Source organism: Passer montanus, unplaced genomic scaffold (genome assembly GCF_014805655.1).
Source record: "Passer montanus isolate IOZ18808 unplaced genomic scaffold, ASM1480565v1 scaffold12, whole genome shotgun sequence".
NCBI classification, from domain to species: Eukaryota; Metazoa; Chordata; class Aves; order Passeriformes; family Passeridae; genus Passer; species Passer montanus.
This window is the reverse complement of record NW_024358722.1, coordinates 4,651,408-4,669,102: the sequence shown is the minus strand read 5'-3', so window position 1 is coordinate 4,669,102 and position 17,695 is coordinate 4,651,408. Positions and strand designations below refer to the sequence as shown.

At 40.8% G+C, this 17,695-nt stretch overlaps 1 protein-coding gene across 1 annotated transcript in view; it reads right to left on the bottom strand.

The window, feature by feature from the left end:
* Positions 1 to 17,695, bottom strand: part of GLP1R (glucagon like peptide 1 receptor) — an 85,761-nt gene that overhangs the window by 51,635 nt on the left and 16,431 nt on the right. The window contains exons 2-3 of the mRNA XM_039698002.1: positions 6,733 to 6,829; positions 5,395 to 5,505 (exon numbers count right to left, since the gene is read on the bottom strand). Coding sequence (XP_039553936.1) covers positions 5,395 to 5,505; positions 6,733 to 6,829 — 208 coding nt within the window. The remainder of the gene's footprint in view (positions 1 to 5,394; positions 5,506 to 6,732; positions 6,830 to 17,695) is intronic.

The following is a 17,695-nucleotide window of genomic DNA, read 5'->3' as shown; positions in this document are numbered from 1 at the left end:
GACACAAGTGGGACCATATTGATCGTCTCTGCTGTTCTTTATAGGTCTCTTGTAACACACCAAAAAGAACTCTCAGCCTCAGCATTTCTAAAGAGATCTGACAAGTGGGACCATATTGATTGTCTCTGCTGTTCTTTATAGGTTGTCCTTGCAAACAGCATTTTCAAAAAGGGCTGAAGACAAACATTGCAATCACAAGGGAAGTAATCTTGTAAGCAAAAATCTTGCAAATGTACATATTCCTTAGCAGAAAAGACCTGTAAGCCCATCCTGCACGGATTTGTCTGGCAAAAGGCTGACCTTGAGTCTCTGTATGCACACAAATCTGAATAGGCACATAGCACTGGACACCAGATTAACTCTCAAGTTTCTCAATGAACAGATTCCCATCTCCCTGCAGCTGCTCTTTTACCCTGAGATAAATGAGCAATCCAAAGAACTGGAGAAAGCACTACTGCTGAACCCTGTCCACAATGCAGACAGGGATTCAGAAGCTGTCACATTGAAGGAACAAGAAGAATGTCACACCTCAGTGAGCAGCTCTGTGGCATCACGTAGGGACAAGAACTGACATCATGTGCAGTTGGACTACTCACACACCTGCTGAGCACATAAAAAGTTCTTCATCCCATTTTCAGCTTGCCACTCTGATAAGCAACCTGCTGGGACACATCTGTTGTTGAGATTTGCAGAAGGGCAGGCTCAAGACTGACAGCCACTAGGATAAGAGTGGTACACAAACAGCAAAAGCTATTAAAGCATAGTTTCAAAACCCGGAATTCCCCAAGGAACGCTTCAGTTTTCCAAACATTTACCATGCAAATTCTTCTCCCCATCTTGTATTCTGGCTGACACAAACAGAAATTTGTAACATCTGACAATAATTTACCAAAAATTATCTTATAAACAAAAAAAAAAACAGAAGCAGAGAATCACAAAGCAATCAACACTGGCTTGAGACCCTGGATATTTCCTAATACAGCAAGGAACTAGAGCAAGTTGCTCAGGTTCATGTCTAGTCAGGCTATGATCATCTTCTTCAAGAACAAGGACTCCATAACCTCTCTGGGTCACTTGTCCTAGGTATTTGACAAACCTCATTGTAAAATAATTATGTTTACAGGAAACCTTCTGTATTTCAATATGTGAGCATACACTTTGATAAGATTTTCCCTAAGGCTTCTCTTCTCCAGGCTTTCTCAGTCTCGTCTTGTAAGAAGCACTCCCACTCCTCAATAAACTTCACGGTCATTTTCCAGACCTGCTGAAGTAAGTCCATGTCTCCCTCATACCAGGGAGCTCAGACCCAGACAAAGCACTCCAGATGTGTCACCCCCCCCCAGAGTAGAGGGGAAGGATTATCCTTTTGAACTGCCACTAATGCTTTCCTAATACAACCCAGGAAACCATTTTTGTCCTTTGCCTCAAGGGCACATTGCTGCTCATGCTGAGCTTGGTGTCCACCAGTACCTCCAAGGCCTTTTCTGCAAAGCTGCTTTCCAGCCAGTCAGCATTGACACTGACTGGCTGGAAAGCAGTAAGTATCAATGCCCCAACTATTCCTCCCCAGGGGCAGAACCTCACAGGATGTCTGTCAGTTCATTTTTTCAGCCTTTTGTCTAATTCACATTTCATCAGTTTGTCAAGGAGGATGCTATCGGAGCCTGTGTCAAAAGTCTTACTGAATAAACACCTCCATTGCTCTTCCCTTAGCCACCAGGCCTCTTATCAGGTTCATCATGCATGATTTCCCCTTCATAAACCTATGCTGACTACTCCTAATCACCTTCTTGCCCTCTAAGTGCTAGAAACCCATCCCCAGGATTATTTGTTCTTTTACTTGCCAGGGACTGACAGAAGGCCACTCACCTGTAATTCTCCAGATTTGCATCCTTGCACTTCTTGAAGATAGTGGTGACAATTGCAGGAATCTCCCTCAATTGCTATGACCTTTCAAAGATACTCAAAAATGACCTCATATCCTTATTAATCAGCTCATTCACCACTCATCAGTACAGCCTACCAATTGCTGTGGACTTGGGTATACTGCATGCAGTGTTCCATCTTCTGATCCTCATCCAGAGTAAGTCTTCATTGCTTCCAACTTTGTCACTGATCACAGTGGCCTCAGATTGCTGAAAGTGGCTCTTACCAGTAAAGGCCATGATGAAGGCAGTGAATACTTCAGTCATTTCCCCATCCTTTGCCAAAGAGTTTCCTGCCTCAGTAGTGGTTCCCCATTTTTTTTTTCCTATCTGTTTAGAAGCCCTTTTTGTTGCTCTTCATCTCACTTGACAAAATTCCATATGGGCTATGGCTTTCCCAATGCTATCCCTTAATGACCAGTGTATGCTTCCTGGATCACCTTTCCCTGCTTCCAGCTCTTCTACATTTTTATACCAAAGTGGTTAAATCACAAAGAGACTCAAACTCAATGCTTCCTCTATTTCAGTACCCCATTTGGTTTCAAGTGACTCAGTTCAATTCCCAGGGGATTCAACATTTGGTTTCAAGTGACTCAATTAAATTCCCAGGGGATTTCTTAGGGTACACCCCAGCAAGCTTTCTACAAACTTGAAAACCTGACTTCTAGTCAAGGGAGCAGCAGTCTTAAATATTTGTGTACAAGTATGAAGTGCTTCAGCCAAGTGCTGACCTTCCCTGAACATGTTTTGAAGGTACTTTCCAAACAACATCTCATCTTTTCCTCATCTCCATTTCCAGGAGATGAGATGGAAGTCCTGCACTGCTAGAACATACGTCAAGTTCCAAGTAGGGGACTAAGCAAGAACAAGTAATAAACATCCTTCAGTGACCACTCTAAACCACAGGGCAATTTTCTATTGCTCTAAATCTTCCATTACAAAGACATTTACCTCTTCATCACAGCAGCTCATTACCATTCACTTTGAACATGACTCCACAGGATGTCATGGAATTCTATCAGGTGATGGTAATTCAGGCTCCTAAACTGCATTCCTGGCAGAGATACAAACTTTTTGTTTTATATTGGACAGTGAAAGGCCTCCTTGTTCCATTCTTATTCTCGCTGATAAAACAGAGGTTGAGGTATATGCACAATTTGCTCAACAAAGGAACAAATCCAAGGGTTTAATGATTTTCTGAAGTGTTTTGCAATTCTCCCTAGCAAGGAGTTTACAAAATGCTGCTCTTCTCACTGAAACAAACACCATTTTCAGGATAATTAATTTTTAAAAAAACTTGTTTCCAAAAGTATGAAAGATATTGCACATTCAAGTAATTTATTAATCTGCAGTATTGCATTAAACCATGGCTTTTTCCACCAGTGGTTTCAAGAGCAGTTGAAAGTCCAGGGTCTTAAAGACTGAAAATAAACAGGTTTAGAGGAAAGAAGTTAAAGTTGGTAAAGAGTTTTAGGTATCCAGACAGAAAAGCATTATTGGAAAAAAATCTGCCATATCCAGTGATTTCATGTTAATTATGAGGTAAATATTAATTCAATACACTTGAAAAAGCTGCTTATCCATTTCAAAAGCATAAGGTCTTTAGTAGCCTGAGGAGGATTAGCAAACAGCCTTTTAACTTCTGAAGTCACTGAGGAAAGCAGGCAAGGCTGAAGAGGTAACCAAGGGTGGCTTCTGCAAGGAGGGGCTGGAGCTGTCCCATGCTGGACATGACTGGCTCCAAAGATCCACTGCAGGGCCCAGCTGAGCCCCTCAGCCAAGACAACAGAATCAACTAGGATGGAAAAGACCTTTGAGATCATCGAGTCCAACCTATGAACTACCACCACCTTATCAACCAAACCATGGCACCTCAGGGAAGAACCAAACACTGCCTGGCAGTGAGGAGTGAGAAAAAAAGTGTGAGAAACAGCCCTGTGCAGAGCACTAAGCTCAGAGAAGATGGAGGGGAGGTGAAGAGATGCTGCAGGCACCAGGGCAGAGACTTCTTCACAGCCCTTGGGCTTCCTTGGTGGATGAGGTACAAGTACAGGGAATCCTTTGTGGTTGTAAAGGAGTGAAGGGCCAAGTATGCATAAACTTTTGTCAGTGCTGTGGTGACATTTTGATTTAAATGTGGGGATTAACACACACACACCACTTCAAGATAATGACAGTTTAATAAATAAAGCAAAAGCTGCACATGCAAGTAAATCAAAATAAGGAATTCATTTACTGCCTCCCATTCACAGGCAGACATGCAGCCACTTCTTGGAAAGCAGGGCCTCAGCATGGATAACAATTACATGGGAAGACACCATCATGAATGTCTCTACTTACTTCTCCCTCTTCTTCCCCCTTTCCCTGAGCTTTACTGCCAACCACATCATAGAGCAGGAATATCCCATCAGATCAGCAGTCCCAATTACATCACATCCCAACCTCAAACAGACCCCCAGGCTCACTGGCCTCGGGCAGGGCTTGGAGTGAGTGCTTTGAAGCTGAGCAAGGGCTGTTGTGAAGAAAGTCATCAAGTCAGCCAGACCCAAGATCATCTCCACCCCTTATTTCATGGTATTTGTATTATGCCCAGGTCCCACATTACACAATATGTTTAAGTAATCTCTGACTTTCCCATCCCTTCACTTCATCATTCCTGATATCCCTCCATACCAACACAACATCTTCTCCATACTCACAACATACACTTTGCACCCATCAATCAGAACTATATATCCTCATTAACTAATATCCTCTGTCCTTTAACAGAGGCCAAAGCCAATTCTCCACCCTGCTGGAGCTGGCTAATAAACTGTTTCATTTAGACTTCAAAGCATAGAAAGGTCTTCACAAAGTACAAGCTGTACAAGTCACTGGTTTGAAAGACAGAATGCTAGACAAAATGATCTAATACACCTTGCCTTCAAGTGTACATGCACATAAGGCTGTAAAATCTAAAGGTGCCATTCAGTCCTTCATGGAAGAAGTCTTTGCAACCACTGAAAATGCCTTCATCTCACAGCGTTCCGAGAAATAAGTTTATCTCAGGAAGCAGCACAAAACACTTTCACTTTAGACTTTTCCATCTCTATTTTCTACAGGATGATGTACCAGTTACCTTTGTTACTTTTATCTCAGTTTTCCAACTAAGCCATTATCTTTGTTAGACAGCTCTGCGTGCTTGCTGAAGGCTAAGTTATTAATAATCACCACTATCCAAGCAACAAAACCAGATTAGAGCAAAAAATATCCAAACTAAACACAACCTTTGAGAAGTCTGTCCTCTCATTTTCATCTTCTCCTGCTAAACAGAGACAAAGAATGTATCACACTAATATCAGTCCCTGCCTTTATGTTACAGAGAATTGATTGCACTCACAGACCAGTTTAAGCCAATCCTGTCCTTGCTAAGGCTGGACAAGGCAAATAGGATTGGTTTAAAGCTGTGCCTATAAGGAAAGGCTCTTACCTGCATTAGCCCAGGGAAGATACCAGGGGCAGCTGACATTCACATAGGTGCCAGGCAGTCCATCTGGCCAGCAGGCATAGTCATCAAACGTTCTGTTGCAGAACTTGCCTTCTGCAGAGAGAGAGAAGGGAGGCTCCGGCCACTGCCTTGTACTAATACAGCAGGAAGGAAAAGACTGAAGAGCAGAATATAAAAGGAAATGACACATGCATTTAAGCTCTGATGTGGAAATTATATTACATTTATTTATCCAAAAGAATGAGTTTATCTTCACACAGGAATCTGATGTTTCAGGGAGGAACTAAGGAACAGATTAGGGTCTTACAGTGACTCAACAGACAAGAAAGTAATGGATTTGTATTAATTTATCTATACTTTATTACACACTTACTTGTCACAGTTTAATTTAAAATCATTTTTGCTATGAACACTAAAGATAATAATTCCACAGAATGGTTCAAATTCATGCAGTTGGAAAGTCTACCCTAATATACAGGTCCACCAATGAAATACCCACACACAACCATAACTTTGCATTACAGCTCAATCAACATGAGAATACTTCTTCAGATTCATTAAACTGTCATTCTTAGAGGGCAGCACTCAACTGCTCAACAGAATAATGCAGCAGAGGGAGATGAATGTGTCCCTGCCATTCTCATCAGCTACTGCTCTCACTCTGACATAATAATGTAGTTAAGACAAGGAATATTAACAGTTTAGAAATAATTCTTCACAGGCACACCTTTAGATGCATCTTCAGTGTGTCACAAAAGCACTGAAGCAGAGGAGAGGCTGCACGGTGTCCAACTGTGAGCATTACTGACAAGTCAACACTTGTCCTCTAAACACCACGATGCTGGCACATCACAGATGCTCTCAGTTTATTACAGCAGCTCCAAGACTACGACAAGCTATATTCTGCTTAAGTCACTTGCTGCCTTTCCCAAAGCCATTTCAGCATTTTACAAGGCTCAGAATAGCTTACAACCCACAAATTCCTAGTACAATGTGAACAGCATTGTCCCAGATTTCCTAACACCTTGACACCTAAAGAAGTTTCAGGTCTATTACATCAGTGGCTGTTTGATATGGTACAGCTACCACTTGCCACTGCATAACACTCTGGACCTAAGGACAAGCATCTTTACAATGAAATTGCTCCATAAAATGCTTCCCCCAGCAGAAGGAAGAGCCCCACAGAGAGCAGGCAGGAGCAAATGGGATAAAGAAGCAATGAACCAGAAAGAAGTATTTTCAAGTTCATAATCGCTCCCTTGCTACTGTTATCATGCATTTTAAAAATTAATACGTCCTATCTCTACCAAATCAGCTTACCTGCCACAATGGGGGGTGTCTCATACAAGTATTTCTGGCACTGGAGCTGATACTCCTTCCATTTCTGCACAACCTCAGAGAGGGACCCATCTGAACTCTGAAAGAGAAATCACGAGTCTCAGACATTGCAGGGATTTAAACTCTAGGGTTTTTCACACAAAATAAGTGAGTGTGAAAATGACTACAAAAAGCCAGAACAGCACTGCTTATCATAAAGGGCAGAAGATTATGCTATGTATTTGCCTAATTCCAACCAAAAAAAAAATCCCCCTCCTATTTTCACCAATGTATTTGCCTAATAACAAAAAAAAAAAAAAAAAAAATCCCCGTCCTATTTTCACCAGAAGGAAACAAAAGCCCAACAAACTACACCATATCATCACTGAATCCCATGCTGAGATAGCTTTGCTCTCTTGAACATGCCCCAGTTGTGTGATTTATTATCTCATGAAAAGACAGGGACAGCAGTAAGTCCTGTATTAGTAGAGGTTTATTTTCCAACAGCAGTATTTCTGCTTTTCCATAAATGAAAACAAGGTAATTCACCATATTTAGAGGATGTTCCTCAAGCATTCTTCCAAAATACAGATGAAAGCTTTTCCAGCTTTTTTTTCCTTTGATGAACAGCTTTTCCCTGCATCCTGCATATTTTCCCTGCAAATGCAGAAAGATGTGGAACATCCTTTTTGCACATTTTGACAGACTGCAGATTCCACCATCAGCTACCCCAAGTAGTGACAGGGCTGGGGAAAAGTATGTACAAATTTGATCTGAGGACAAAGGAAATTAGCTGTTATTAGAGTGAGCAGCTAACTCAGGGCTGGCTGCTCACTCAACCCTAGCAGATGCCCTACCTGGCTCACAGAGATCCAGCTTTACTCACTGCATTTGAGTAGAGACATTACTCCTTCTCCCCCACTTTGTATTTGTATAAACCAAAACCTCCGGATTAGGAGGCTGTAAGTGATCAACAATGAAAGTAACTCATCCTTCTTTTTCCAGAGAATGCCCCATGGATGTCTCAGACATACAATCAAAAGCATGAACCTAATAGTACTACACACTAATGCTGCTGAGTGGAAGGAAGTTCATTTAATCCCAGATGCCAATCAGTTTATTTGGTGAAGCATGAGGGTAAATAATCCTTGCAGTTTTACCCTCCCAGCTTCAATTGGTAATTTTTATTTTCCACTTGTAATTCTAAACCTTTTCCAGATGGTTAGAATAAAACCAGAGTATGAGAAGAATAATTTTTAAATGAGAAAGCAATTTTAAAACTGTACTGCATTTCAGAAAAGTCAAACTGAATTCTGTCCACTGCAACCAATACGACTGAAATTTAGACACCAGGGCAATCACCTTGGTATAAAAACAGAAAAGAATGGAAAAGACCTCTCAAGTCCTCTTCTTTTATATCCTTCCAATTAAAAACACATTTGAAAAGAAATTAAAAAAGCATCATATGCATAATGCTTCTGCCTGGATTAACCCAGTAGATTTAATTACAAATATGGTCTTGCAAATGTAATGAAAAGTACAGCATTTAGTAAATACCTGTATTGTGTTTCAAGAGTAAGTACCTTTAACTTGTAGCTAGGGCCTCATGGCCATAATTTCAGAAGAATTTTGTCAGCTCCCCCTGAAGTCAAAACAAGCACAAGCCTGTGGATCTTGGAAACTCTGACCCTGTTTGCCTGATTTAAATCACCTTATCTATGCCAATAAATGCTGCAAAATCTGTCTTTTGTAAAACAAATGGATTCTACTGAATGGAAAAACAAACCTGTAGCATAGTGATCTATGCTCAACATACCTGAAGGGGAAAGAAAACATCACCTAAATTAGATCTACAGCTGTGTGTAGAGAAACAGATAATCAGTAACTAAACCACCATTTACATATCCATGTAGGCTGAGTAATGATGGATTATCTGAACAGAGGGAGACAATCAGTTTTCAAATTTAAGTTTCTCTCAGGCATCTTTACAAAGTGACTTGTATGTTATATATCTTTTAGAATCAGAGAATCCTTTAAAGGTCTTCATTTTACAAGGGTCATTAATTGAAGTTACACAAGACTGTTTCACTATCATCACCAAGTTGACAGTTTAATAAAGGAATTAAAGGAACATTTTCAGGATGAATTCTTAAATTACAATTCAGTATAATTTCAGAAGTTGTTAAACATCACACATCTTTCCAAAAAGTAACTACTGAGCAAGCATGTTGATGACTACATCAAGTTAATCCAAACTTAGCTTTTAAAATCATTACAAGATACAGATGCATACAGAGTTTCATTCAGAAACAAGACTCTACCCTTTAAAATATTCTGACAATATCCTAAAAACTAAGAAAAGTTTTATTTCCACTAAGAAAAGTAGCTCTTTTGGAGTCAGGAAGCTTTAAAAGAATCAAGTTTTCATCTGTTGCCTTCATGAATGCAGGAACAACCAGCTTTAACTACAGGTTAAAAGCAAGCCTCTATCCCATAATTTAATGATAAAGTAAAAGCACTCTACTTACAGCAGCTTTTCAGAATGTGAAAAGACAACTCTAAGAAGGAGACTAGCAAACTATAAGAGTGAAATATTTAGACATGCCTTTCTCTGGCGATCACCTATCTCGTAGACAGTTTTCTATTATCTACAGTTCGTTGCAATAAGACAATAAAATATAAATTCTAAGACTACATAATTTGTTCTCTCTGTGCAACAGTTCACTGTGATTCAGCTAAATTCTGTGGTTTGTTATCTGACAAATTGACTTCGACTTGATTTTAATACATGCTACTTTCTATTTCTCAGAGCTTATGGTCCACAGGAACAAGAATCACAAGTTACACAGTGCCACAGATTTACCATGTGTGTAGCTATTCAAATATGAGAGACTGTATTTTCTTGAGAAGTTATTTAAAGCCTTCTGCAAAAAAACACTAAATGAAAGTATACAAGGCCAAGGTTCCTGGGTCAGTACCTAAAATTTGGAGCAAATGGAAAATGCATAGCTTGGTTAAACTCAGAACTGTTTTCATTGCTGAAAGCATGTACTTGCAGGTTTACTCGGGGTTATTTTTTCTGTTATATTTAAGCATGGGTGGAAAAACAGCAGTAGTTTTGCTGTGGTGAAAATATATCACAGAAGGATAGCAGAGGAGAAGATGGAAGCACAGCTGACTGGTTAAGGTGGAGAAGCTAAAAGGCATGAAGGAGGTGAGTGACAGTGCAGCCTAAGGAGCATGAAACAAATGAAGAAAAATTAGGACAGTCAAGAGGACAGAGACTGCGAGTCTCTCAGTATATGTATACAATTAAGTGCAATTAATCTCTAGTGAGCACACTCCAAATTAGCACATTTAACAATGTGAAGTCGGAATTTTTTACAAATCCTTATCACCCTCCTAGGAAAGCCCCTTTCTATAGCCATCATTTGTCCTCACAGGGCCTGCTGTAAAAGTAAGCATTTAAATCAATTTTCAACATCTTTAAAACTATTCCTGCTGAAACAAAAAGCAGCATCCACACAGATCCAAAGTGATCAATGCCACAAAAGCAATATTCTAGTACAGTGAAATCTGAGCACACACAGTATAAAGCCTCCAGAGAAAATGTACCATGAAATGGAATTAAAGTGGAAAGGAGAGTTCTCAGAGCTTCAGAGGCAACTGGTAACCCCTGGGATTATCTTCTCTCTTCTCCCACCACCACATATAACGTCTCACATGCAACAGAATGAGAAATTCCTCCTTTACATTTATATTTTGTGTCTTTGCTTGTCTGTTTTTAAACAGGACCACTTATGCCACAACTTTTTCTTGTTTTTAGTATTTCTGGATAACAAAGCAAGACTTTACCTTGCTGCTAAAGGCTCACATGAAACATTACAACCACTGGAACCTCCAAATTGCTAATCTTAATCTTCAAAAGCAAACAATAAGGAACCTGGCACTGAACAACAATTTGGCACAGCCTTAGTATTCTTCCCTTGGGTAGTAATGCTGGGATATCTACCTCGTGAGAGCAGGATTCAGATTATATTTACTGCCTTTTAGCTCAGAAGGGCACTGGTGAGTTACTCTTAAACTTCACAGCCCTTTCTTGAAAAGCCCAAAGGCAGACATTATTTCAAGACTATTCTTCTCAGGATCAGCACAGCAACTAAGTCCAAAATAGGTGAAGATTTCACATTACAAGCCTTATGCTCATTCTGACTCATAACATTTTTTCTGGTATAATACAGATGTTAAAAAATCATCACTTAGGTAATATAAACTATAGGTTTGCATCAATAGAGCAGAGCGGGCAATGCCCTCTCTTGCCTGGCTGGTGATGCTGTGCCTGATGCTCACAGGACATGCTTGGCCCTCCTGGCTCCTGGGGCACTGCTGACTCATCTTCAGCTTGCTCTCAACCAGGAGCCCCAGGTTCCTTTCTGTGCTACTGCTTTAAAGCATCTCATTCCCCAGTCTGTCCCCTACATCCAGGGTATTCCCATTCCAGGTGCAGAATGCAGCACTTTCCCTTGTTGAACTACACATGGTTGCCCAGCCCTCTCATTCCTTGAGGTCTCTCCGACTTCAAGAGAGTCAACAGCTCCTCCCAGTTTTGTACTGTCTGCAAACTGCTTAGTATCCCTTCCAGTCCTGTGTCCAAGTTGTTTTTGAAGATGGTGAAGAACAACAGGCCAAGGATCCCTGCAGAACCCCTCTAATGCCAGGTCCCCAGCTGGATGCCAGCCCATTCCCTGTAGCCCTTTGTGCCCGACCAGGGGACCAGTTGCTCACCCATTGCATGATGTGTTTATCCAGTTGTGTGCTGGACATTTCGTCCAGAAGGATCCCATGAGAGACAGTATCCAAAGCTTTACTGAAACATACTGTACTGAACTTGGTATCAATGGAGTTCTTTGACTCACTGTTCACCCCATGATAAAACAATTCTGTAGAGGATCAGTCCTTCAAGTACAATGCTTCTTGAAGACCCAAAGACATTCTGGAAGTGTGTTAGTGTGGGAGAAGGCTTTATTGCTCAACCCTTACTCTCCCAAAGAGATGATATTCAACCCAATTTTGTAACTACTTAGTTCAACTTCTGTGTAACAAGTTGATCTAAATCCATTATGTGCAACATCTCACAGTCCAGTTCTCCTTTAAGAACTGAAGCTATGCCAAAGGAGGAGAAGGTACATCAAAAAATTATGTCTACTATAGATAATTCAAAAGAAGTATCATTAAGGTACCCTTTCAAAGAGATCATAAATTAGATCATACTTCAGGACTGACATTCCCTAGATTTCTGTATTTATCACATTCTCTTCCCACATTGCCCAGTATCAAGTTTAATGTAGTCATTTGACATTATGCAACACTAAGTGACCCTCTGAGATAAAGTCATTACTCTCAGTCCCTTCTGTAGGGCTGCTTGACTGATCAGATGATATAATATTAATTATGCTTCCCAACTCATATTTCACAAGATATTTCATCAGTGGTTGGATCACTCTGTACAAATTCCTCACCCTTCAGAAAAAACAAACAGGATCAAAACAACTTATCTTTCAGAGGGAAGCCAGCTTCTAGGAGCTTTTCCTGTAAATGCTTCTGTTTCTTAGTTACTAATGAACCAATTATTTCAGAAGCTCAGGAGCATCAGAAAAAGAAATCTTTCAGCATCCTCCTTGCTAGTGAAAAGCAAAAAATGGGTTCCCTCAAAAGGAGCTACTGAATTCAGGGAGAAACTCCCTGACGACACCTGCCAGCTGTTCTTGCCCTTGGGCTGCAGCAGCTTAGTACTTTTAAGTCCTTGAAGAAAAACAGAAAGTCTCAGGACTTCGATAAAGGCAAATCTTGAGAACAGTGTTTCACCATCTGTCCAAGCATGGAAAGCCCTCTGCTCTGTCACTGACTTCTAGTTCCATGACATCAAGTTTTTGAACTCTCAGCTGCAAGAGGAAGCACTCATTAGGCACATATGATCAACACACAGAAGAGACTTTCCTCTGTCTGCCTCTTCAGATCTGCTTAGCCCAGATTTTTCTCTTTTTTTGGTGGTGTTTGTTGCTGTTGTTCATTTTGTTTGTTTTAAACCAGTGGCTGAATCTCAGCATTCCTCTCTCCCTCTCATCTGAAAAAGACCACTGCCCCACACAGTCCCTCATCCTGGACTTCCTGCCTTTTTCTTTCCTCTTTTATACACCTGCACAGCTAAGGAAGTAAGGTTTGGCTGGGCTCCATCCTACATCAGCCTGTAAGGCACCTATAAGGGCATTTACCAGCACCACCCCATTCCTACCTCCCACCCCCTCCATTCTTAAGACCTGCTCTTACTAGATTAAGGAAAAAAGAATAAGCACAGGCATCTCCTAAAGGTCTAAAAATGCAGAATGCTTCTGCACAGAATCTCAGATAAGTAATTTTAAAGAACAAAACTAAAACTGATTTGAGGCATACTCCTATTTCTTGGTTCTTCTGCACAGGGAGCTCCCAGTTCAGCTGACTGATTGTTCCACCAATCAGTCCAAATACATGAACTGTCTGAGCAGGCAGGAGAGTTCAGCCCTAACCACAAGGGTTTCCATTCCAGGACCAAACACTTCAGGTCTGTCCTGGGATCTTTCATTTGTGCTTTGAAAATAACCAGTTTTCCCAACCCTGAAAATTTTGTTTTGACAAGGTGCATCTCAATGAGAAAAATTCCTCCTGGCCCTGTAATTTTCTGGATCAAGACAAAGTATTTGGCATTCAGAGACAGAGATGTCAAAGCAAACTTTTAAAGATCTAAATCAACTTGCACAGTATACAGTTTCAAAATAAAGGGAATAAAGTAAAGCCCAATATTTCAGCATGCTACAAAATTTAGCATCACCTAGAGAAATAAATAAATAAAATCATATTCATGTAGGTCAAGTAAGATAGTCTGAAAATGTGGTGCCAACCTGTGTTTATAGGGTTCAAGTTTCTATTGTTTCTGTCTTCAGTGATGGACAGACCTGGGACAAGAACAGTTACCTGCAGAGTTCTTTTGTCCCATGAAGAACTTCCCAAAGCTGGAAAGATTTTTGTCTGTGGTGACTGTAGGACCCTTGAATCCATATGCTCACTGTTGAGGCAGGTACACATTTAGATTGGCAGTAGCTGTTACCAGAAAATGTTATTTTCATTACAATGTCTTTCATCCGTTCTGGTAAGTGTTCCTGTCAAGGATGAGCCACTCAAAAATGCCAGAGGAAAATTACTGAGCAACTATACAGAGGGACAGAAGAAAAATGCAAAATTCAAAAGCAACTATAACTCACAAACTCTTGGAGAGAGGAAAGCAATCCAACAATTTTACTGGGAGATAGCATACAGCACTCATGAGAATTACATTATGATACAAGGAAATTTTACTGTGCATTGCAAATCTAGACTCATGCTTTCTGAAGTGCTCTTTAGCAGAGGACTGTTATTGATGCAGTTGCACAACAGAGCAAGCAAAACATAATAGTTTAGCATGTATTTTTAGAGAGATACACAAGATATAGCTCTAGAAACATCAAGGAATGAACAAAGGCAGAGCTGAAGAATGCTACTGGAGGAGCAGAAGCTATAAAGCTGAAAACGGGAGCAGAACTTCACAAATACACTCACAGATCTAGAAACAAAATTCAGCCTAGGCTACTGGAAGAGCAACTCAGCACTTCATTCATTAGTAACACAGAATCATAGAATTTGGGTGGAAAGACATTTAAAGATCATCTGGTTCTAATATCCCTGCTGTAGTCAGGGACATCTTTCACATAGATCAGGTTGCTCAGAGCTCCATCTAGTTGGCCTTGAACACTTCCAGGGATGGGACACACACAACTTCTTTGAGCAACCTGTTCCAGTGGTTCACCATACTAACTCTCATACAAATTTCTTCTTTCTATTATTCTACCCCACTGTAGTTTAAAATTTTTTCCTACGACATTATAAGCCCTGGTAAAAAGACTCTCTCCATCTTTCTTACAAGTCCCATTTAAGTATTGAAAGGCCAACATAAGGTCTCAGAACATTCTCTCCACTGGGCTGAACTATCTGAGGGCTCACAGGCTTTCCGTGTAGAAGTCTCAGATAACTTCCACAGTCCTCTTGCAGACCCAGTCTAACAGGTCTATTTCTTTCATTTGCTGGAGACTCCAGAGCTGGATGCAGCACACCAGCTGGGATCTCACAAGAACAGCAGGGAAAGAACCCCTTCCCTCGCCCTGCTGGCCACACTGCTTTGGATGCAGCCCAGGATACCATTGGGTTTCTGGGCTCTGAGTGCACACTGCCAGCTCATGTCCAGCCTCTCATCCACCAGCACCCTCAAAGTCCTTATCTGCAAGGCTGCTCTCAATCCATTTTTACCAAGCCTGTATGGATACTGACAATTTTCTTGATCAGGTGCAGGACCTCACACTTGGCCTTGTTGAACATGGGCCCACTTCTCAAGCCTGTCAAGGTCCCTCTGGATGGCACCCTTTCTCTCCAGTGCACCAACTGTACACTCAGCTTAGTGCCACCTCAAACTTGCCAAACTTACTCAATCCCACTACATCCACTAATAAAGATATCTAAATTACTGGTCCCAGCACAGACCCCTGAAGGGCATCACAATCATGTACTATCAAACAGAACAGACGAAAAATGAGGGATATATACAGCTGGAAAAAGCTGAGGAGGTTTAGGATGGAATTCAGATGCCAGATCATAGGTACCTATAGTTCCCTTTAACATAGATGTGTCCCTCATGTTGTCTCATGCCACACCTACAGAGAGGTACAGGATTCCCCTATATCCTGCATCATATCAATTAGTCCCATACAGGGTCTTGAATACTGTAAAAATTTTGAGCAGCTCTAGATGCCTACATTTGGGCAACTGACTCATCTCTAAGCTGCTCGAGCCAAAAAAAAAAAAAAAAGCAAAGAACATCTGTCAAAGCCGGACTTCTGTCTCCTCTTGCTGAGGTTTACAATGCAGTTATTTAAGCTGGTTCTTTAGGACATACTGAACCAAGAGCATTTAAAAGGATCTTTATCTTATGCTTATAACTCATTGGTTTCTCTGTACCAGCCAGCAACTGGACAGTCCCAGTGCTGGCTGAGCAGAGGGACAGACTGAGCTGGCAGCTCCACAGAGCCATGGAATTGCAACATTTGAGTGTCCAAGTTAAAAAAAGGTACCACAGAAAAACATATAAACATCACTTCATTGTAAATAATCTGTATTTTCACTAAGCAGGAAAAACTCTAAATCTTTCCACTTTCCATACCAAAACATCCCAACAGAGTTAAGCTCCCCCAAGTTTTCAAATTACTATTTAACAGTCACCCTTCTCAAAGAGCTGTGGTACAAAGCGTAGCTAGTTTTTCCAAGATCACAAATCCTGTAGCACTGCAAGCCTGGCCACCAATCTGTCATCTCATCAATGCAACCAGCTCAACAAGAAGAAAAACCAACCAAATAAATCAGACACACTAATCTTCACAAACCTTTTTCTCATTGAAAGAACTCACATCTACACTTTATTTGTAAACAGAGTTCTCCAGTTAAAAAAAAATTACTCAATAGAAAAACAATCACCAGAAAGCTATTTAAAAAACAACACCACACACAAACCCAAAAACTTCAGTTTACAATTTCATAGGTTTTAAGAAAAACCAACCAAATAAATCAGACACACTAATCTTCACAAACCTCTTTCTCATTGAAAGAACTCCCATCTACACTTTTTTATTTGTAAACAGAGTTCTCCAGTTAAAAAAATTACTCAATAGAAAAACAATCACCAGAAAGCTATTTAAAAAACAACACCACACACAAACCCAAAAACTTCAGTTTACAATTTCATAGGTTTTGCATCTACTAATGTTTAGAGATTGCCAGAGCAGAATGCAATCAAATCTGTACTGTTTTTACCAGTCCTAGTTGAGGGTAGCAGTTTATTTTGGTTTTAACAAATGCAAATTAACTCCCTCAGAAGCTCATTGTCACTGTGGCTCAAGGTTCACTACCCGAATTATCTGCTGTATGGCTTGTCCCTGCCAAGGCAGTTATGTGTAGCACCTTTACAAATGGCCAGTGCTTTCATCCTCAGTTACAACACATTTGAGAGCCGAGCATACAGGAGAAGTTCCGCCAGTGAAGCTCATTCTCCAGACGTCATCTGTTTGCCTTCCAAATCCTAAAAAAGTAAAAGTACTTGACAAATTCATCCAGAAGAGATTTACTTCTCTTTCCTGCAATCCCTCTGAGCCAAGGAGCTGACTACAGAAGTACAGACAGGTCAAGTTGAATCACAGACTTTCCTTACTCTAGGACTGCAAAGCAACTCATGAACCACCCTCTTGCTACAGCAATCAGCTCAGGTTATTCCTCCAGTCTGCTGCATTAAGCATGCATACCAAATACTAATATGCAGTCACTCTTGTGCAGTCGGTGCCAGAATCCCTGGCTACAGCTTAATCAGTAGCAAAGGATCCATGCATTAGTTCTGCAAGACAATCTCACAAGCTACAATGAGTCTGTCCCCAAACAGTAGCAGAAGAGAGGAACTCTGAGGCAAGACCTAACTTATTTTTTCAAAAGTTTATCCCTACCCCATCTTCAGGCCACTTCTAGAACGCTTTGATTTTCACCAATGGGGATCTCATTAGACCATTTTCTCAATACATGGGAAACCAGTGTATTCGCTCCATGCATGATCCCCACCAGCCCTGGGGCTGGATCTTACTTCTTCACTTCAGTCAGACAGCATAGCCTGTCCAGCAGGTCTGCTGTGCAGCCAGATTGAAAGACAGTCATAACTCTCCACAGATATCAGCCTGCCTCCACCTCAATCCTTCTTTCCTTCCCTTACTCTCCCCAAGGTATATGCAGTTAAAGAGGATTGTGGTTTAAGGTACAGATGTGAACTGCAATTGTGTTGGTGTTAAAGCTGATGGGACTTCCATTTCTT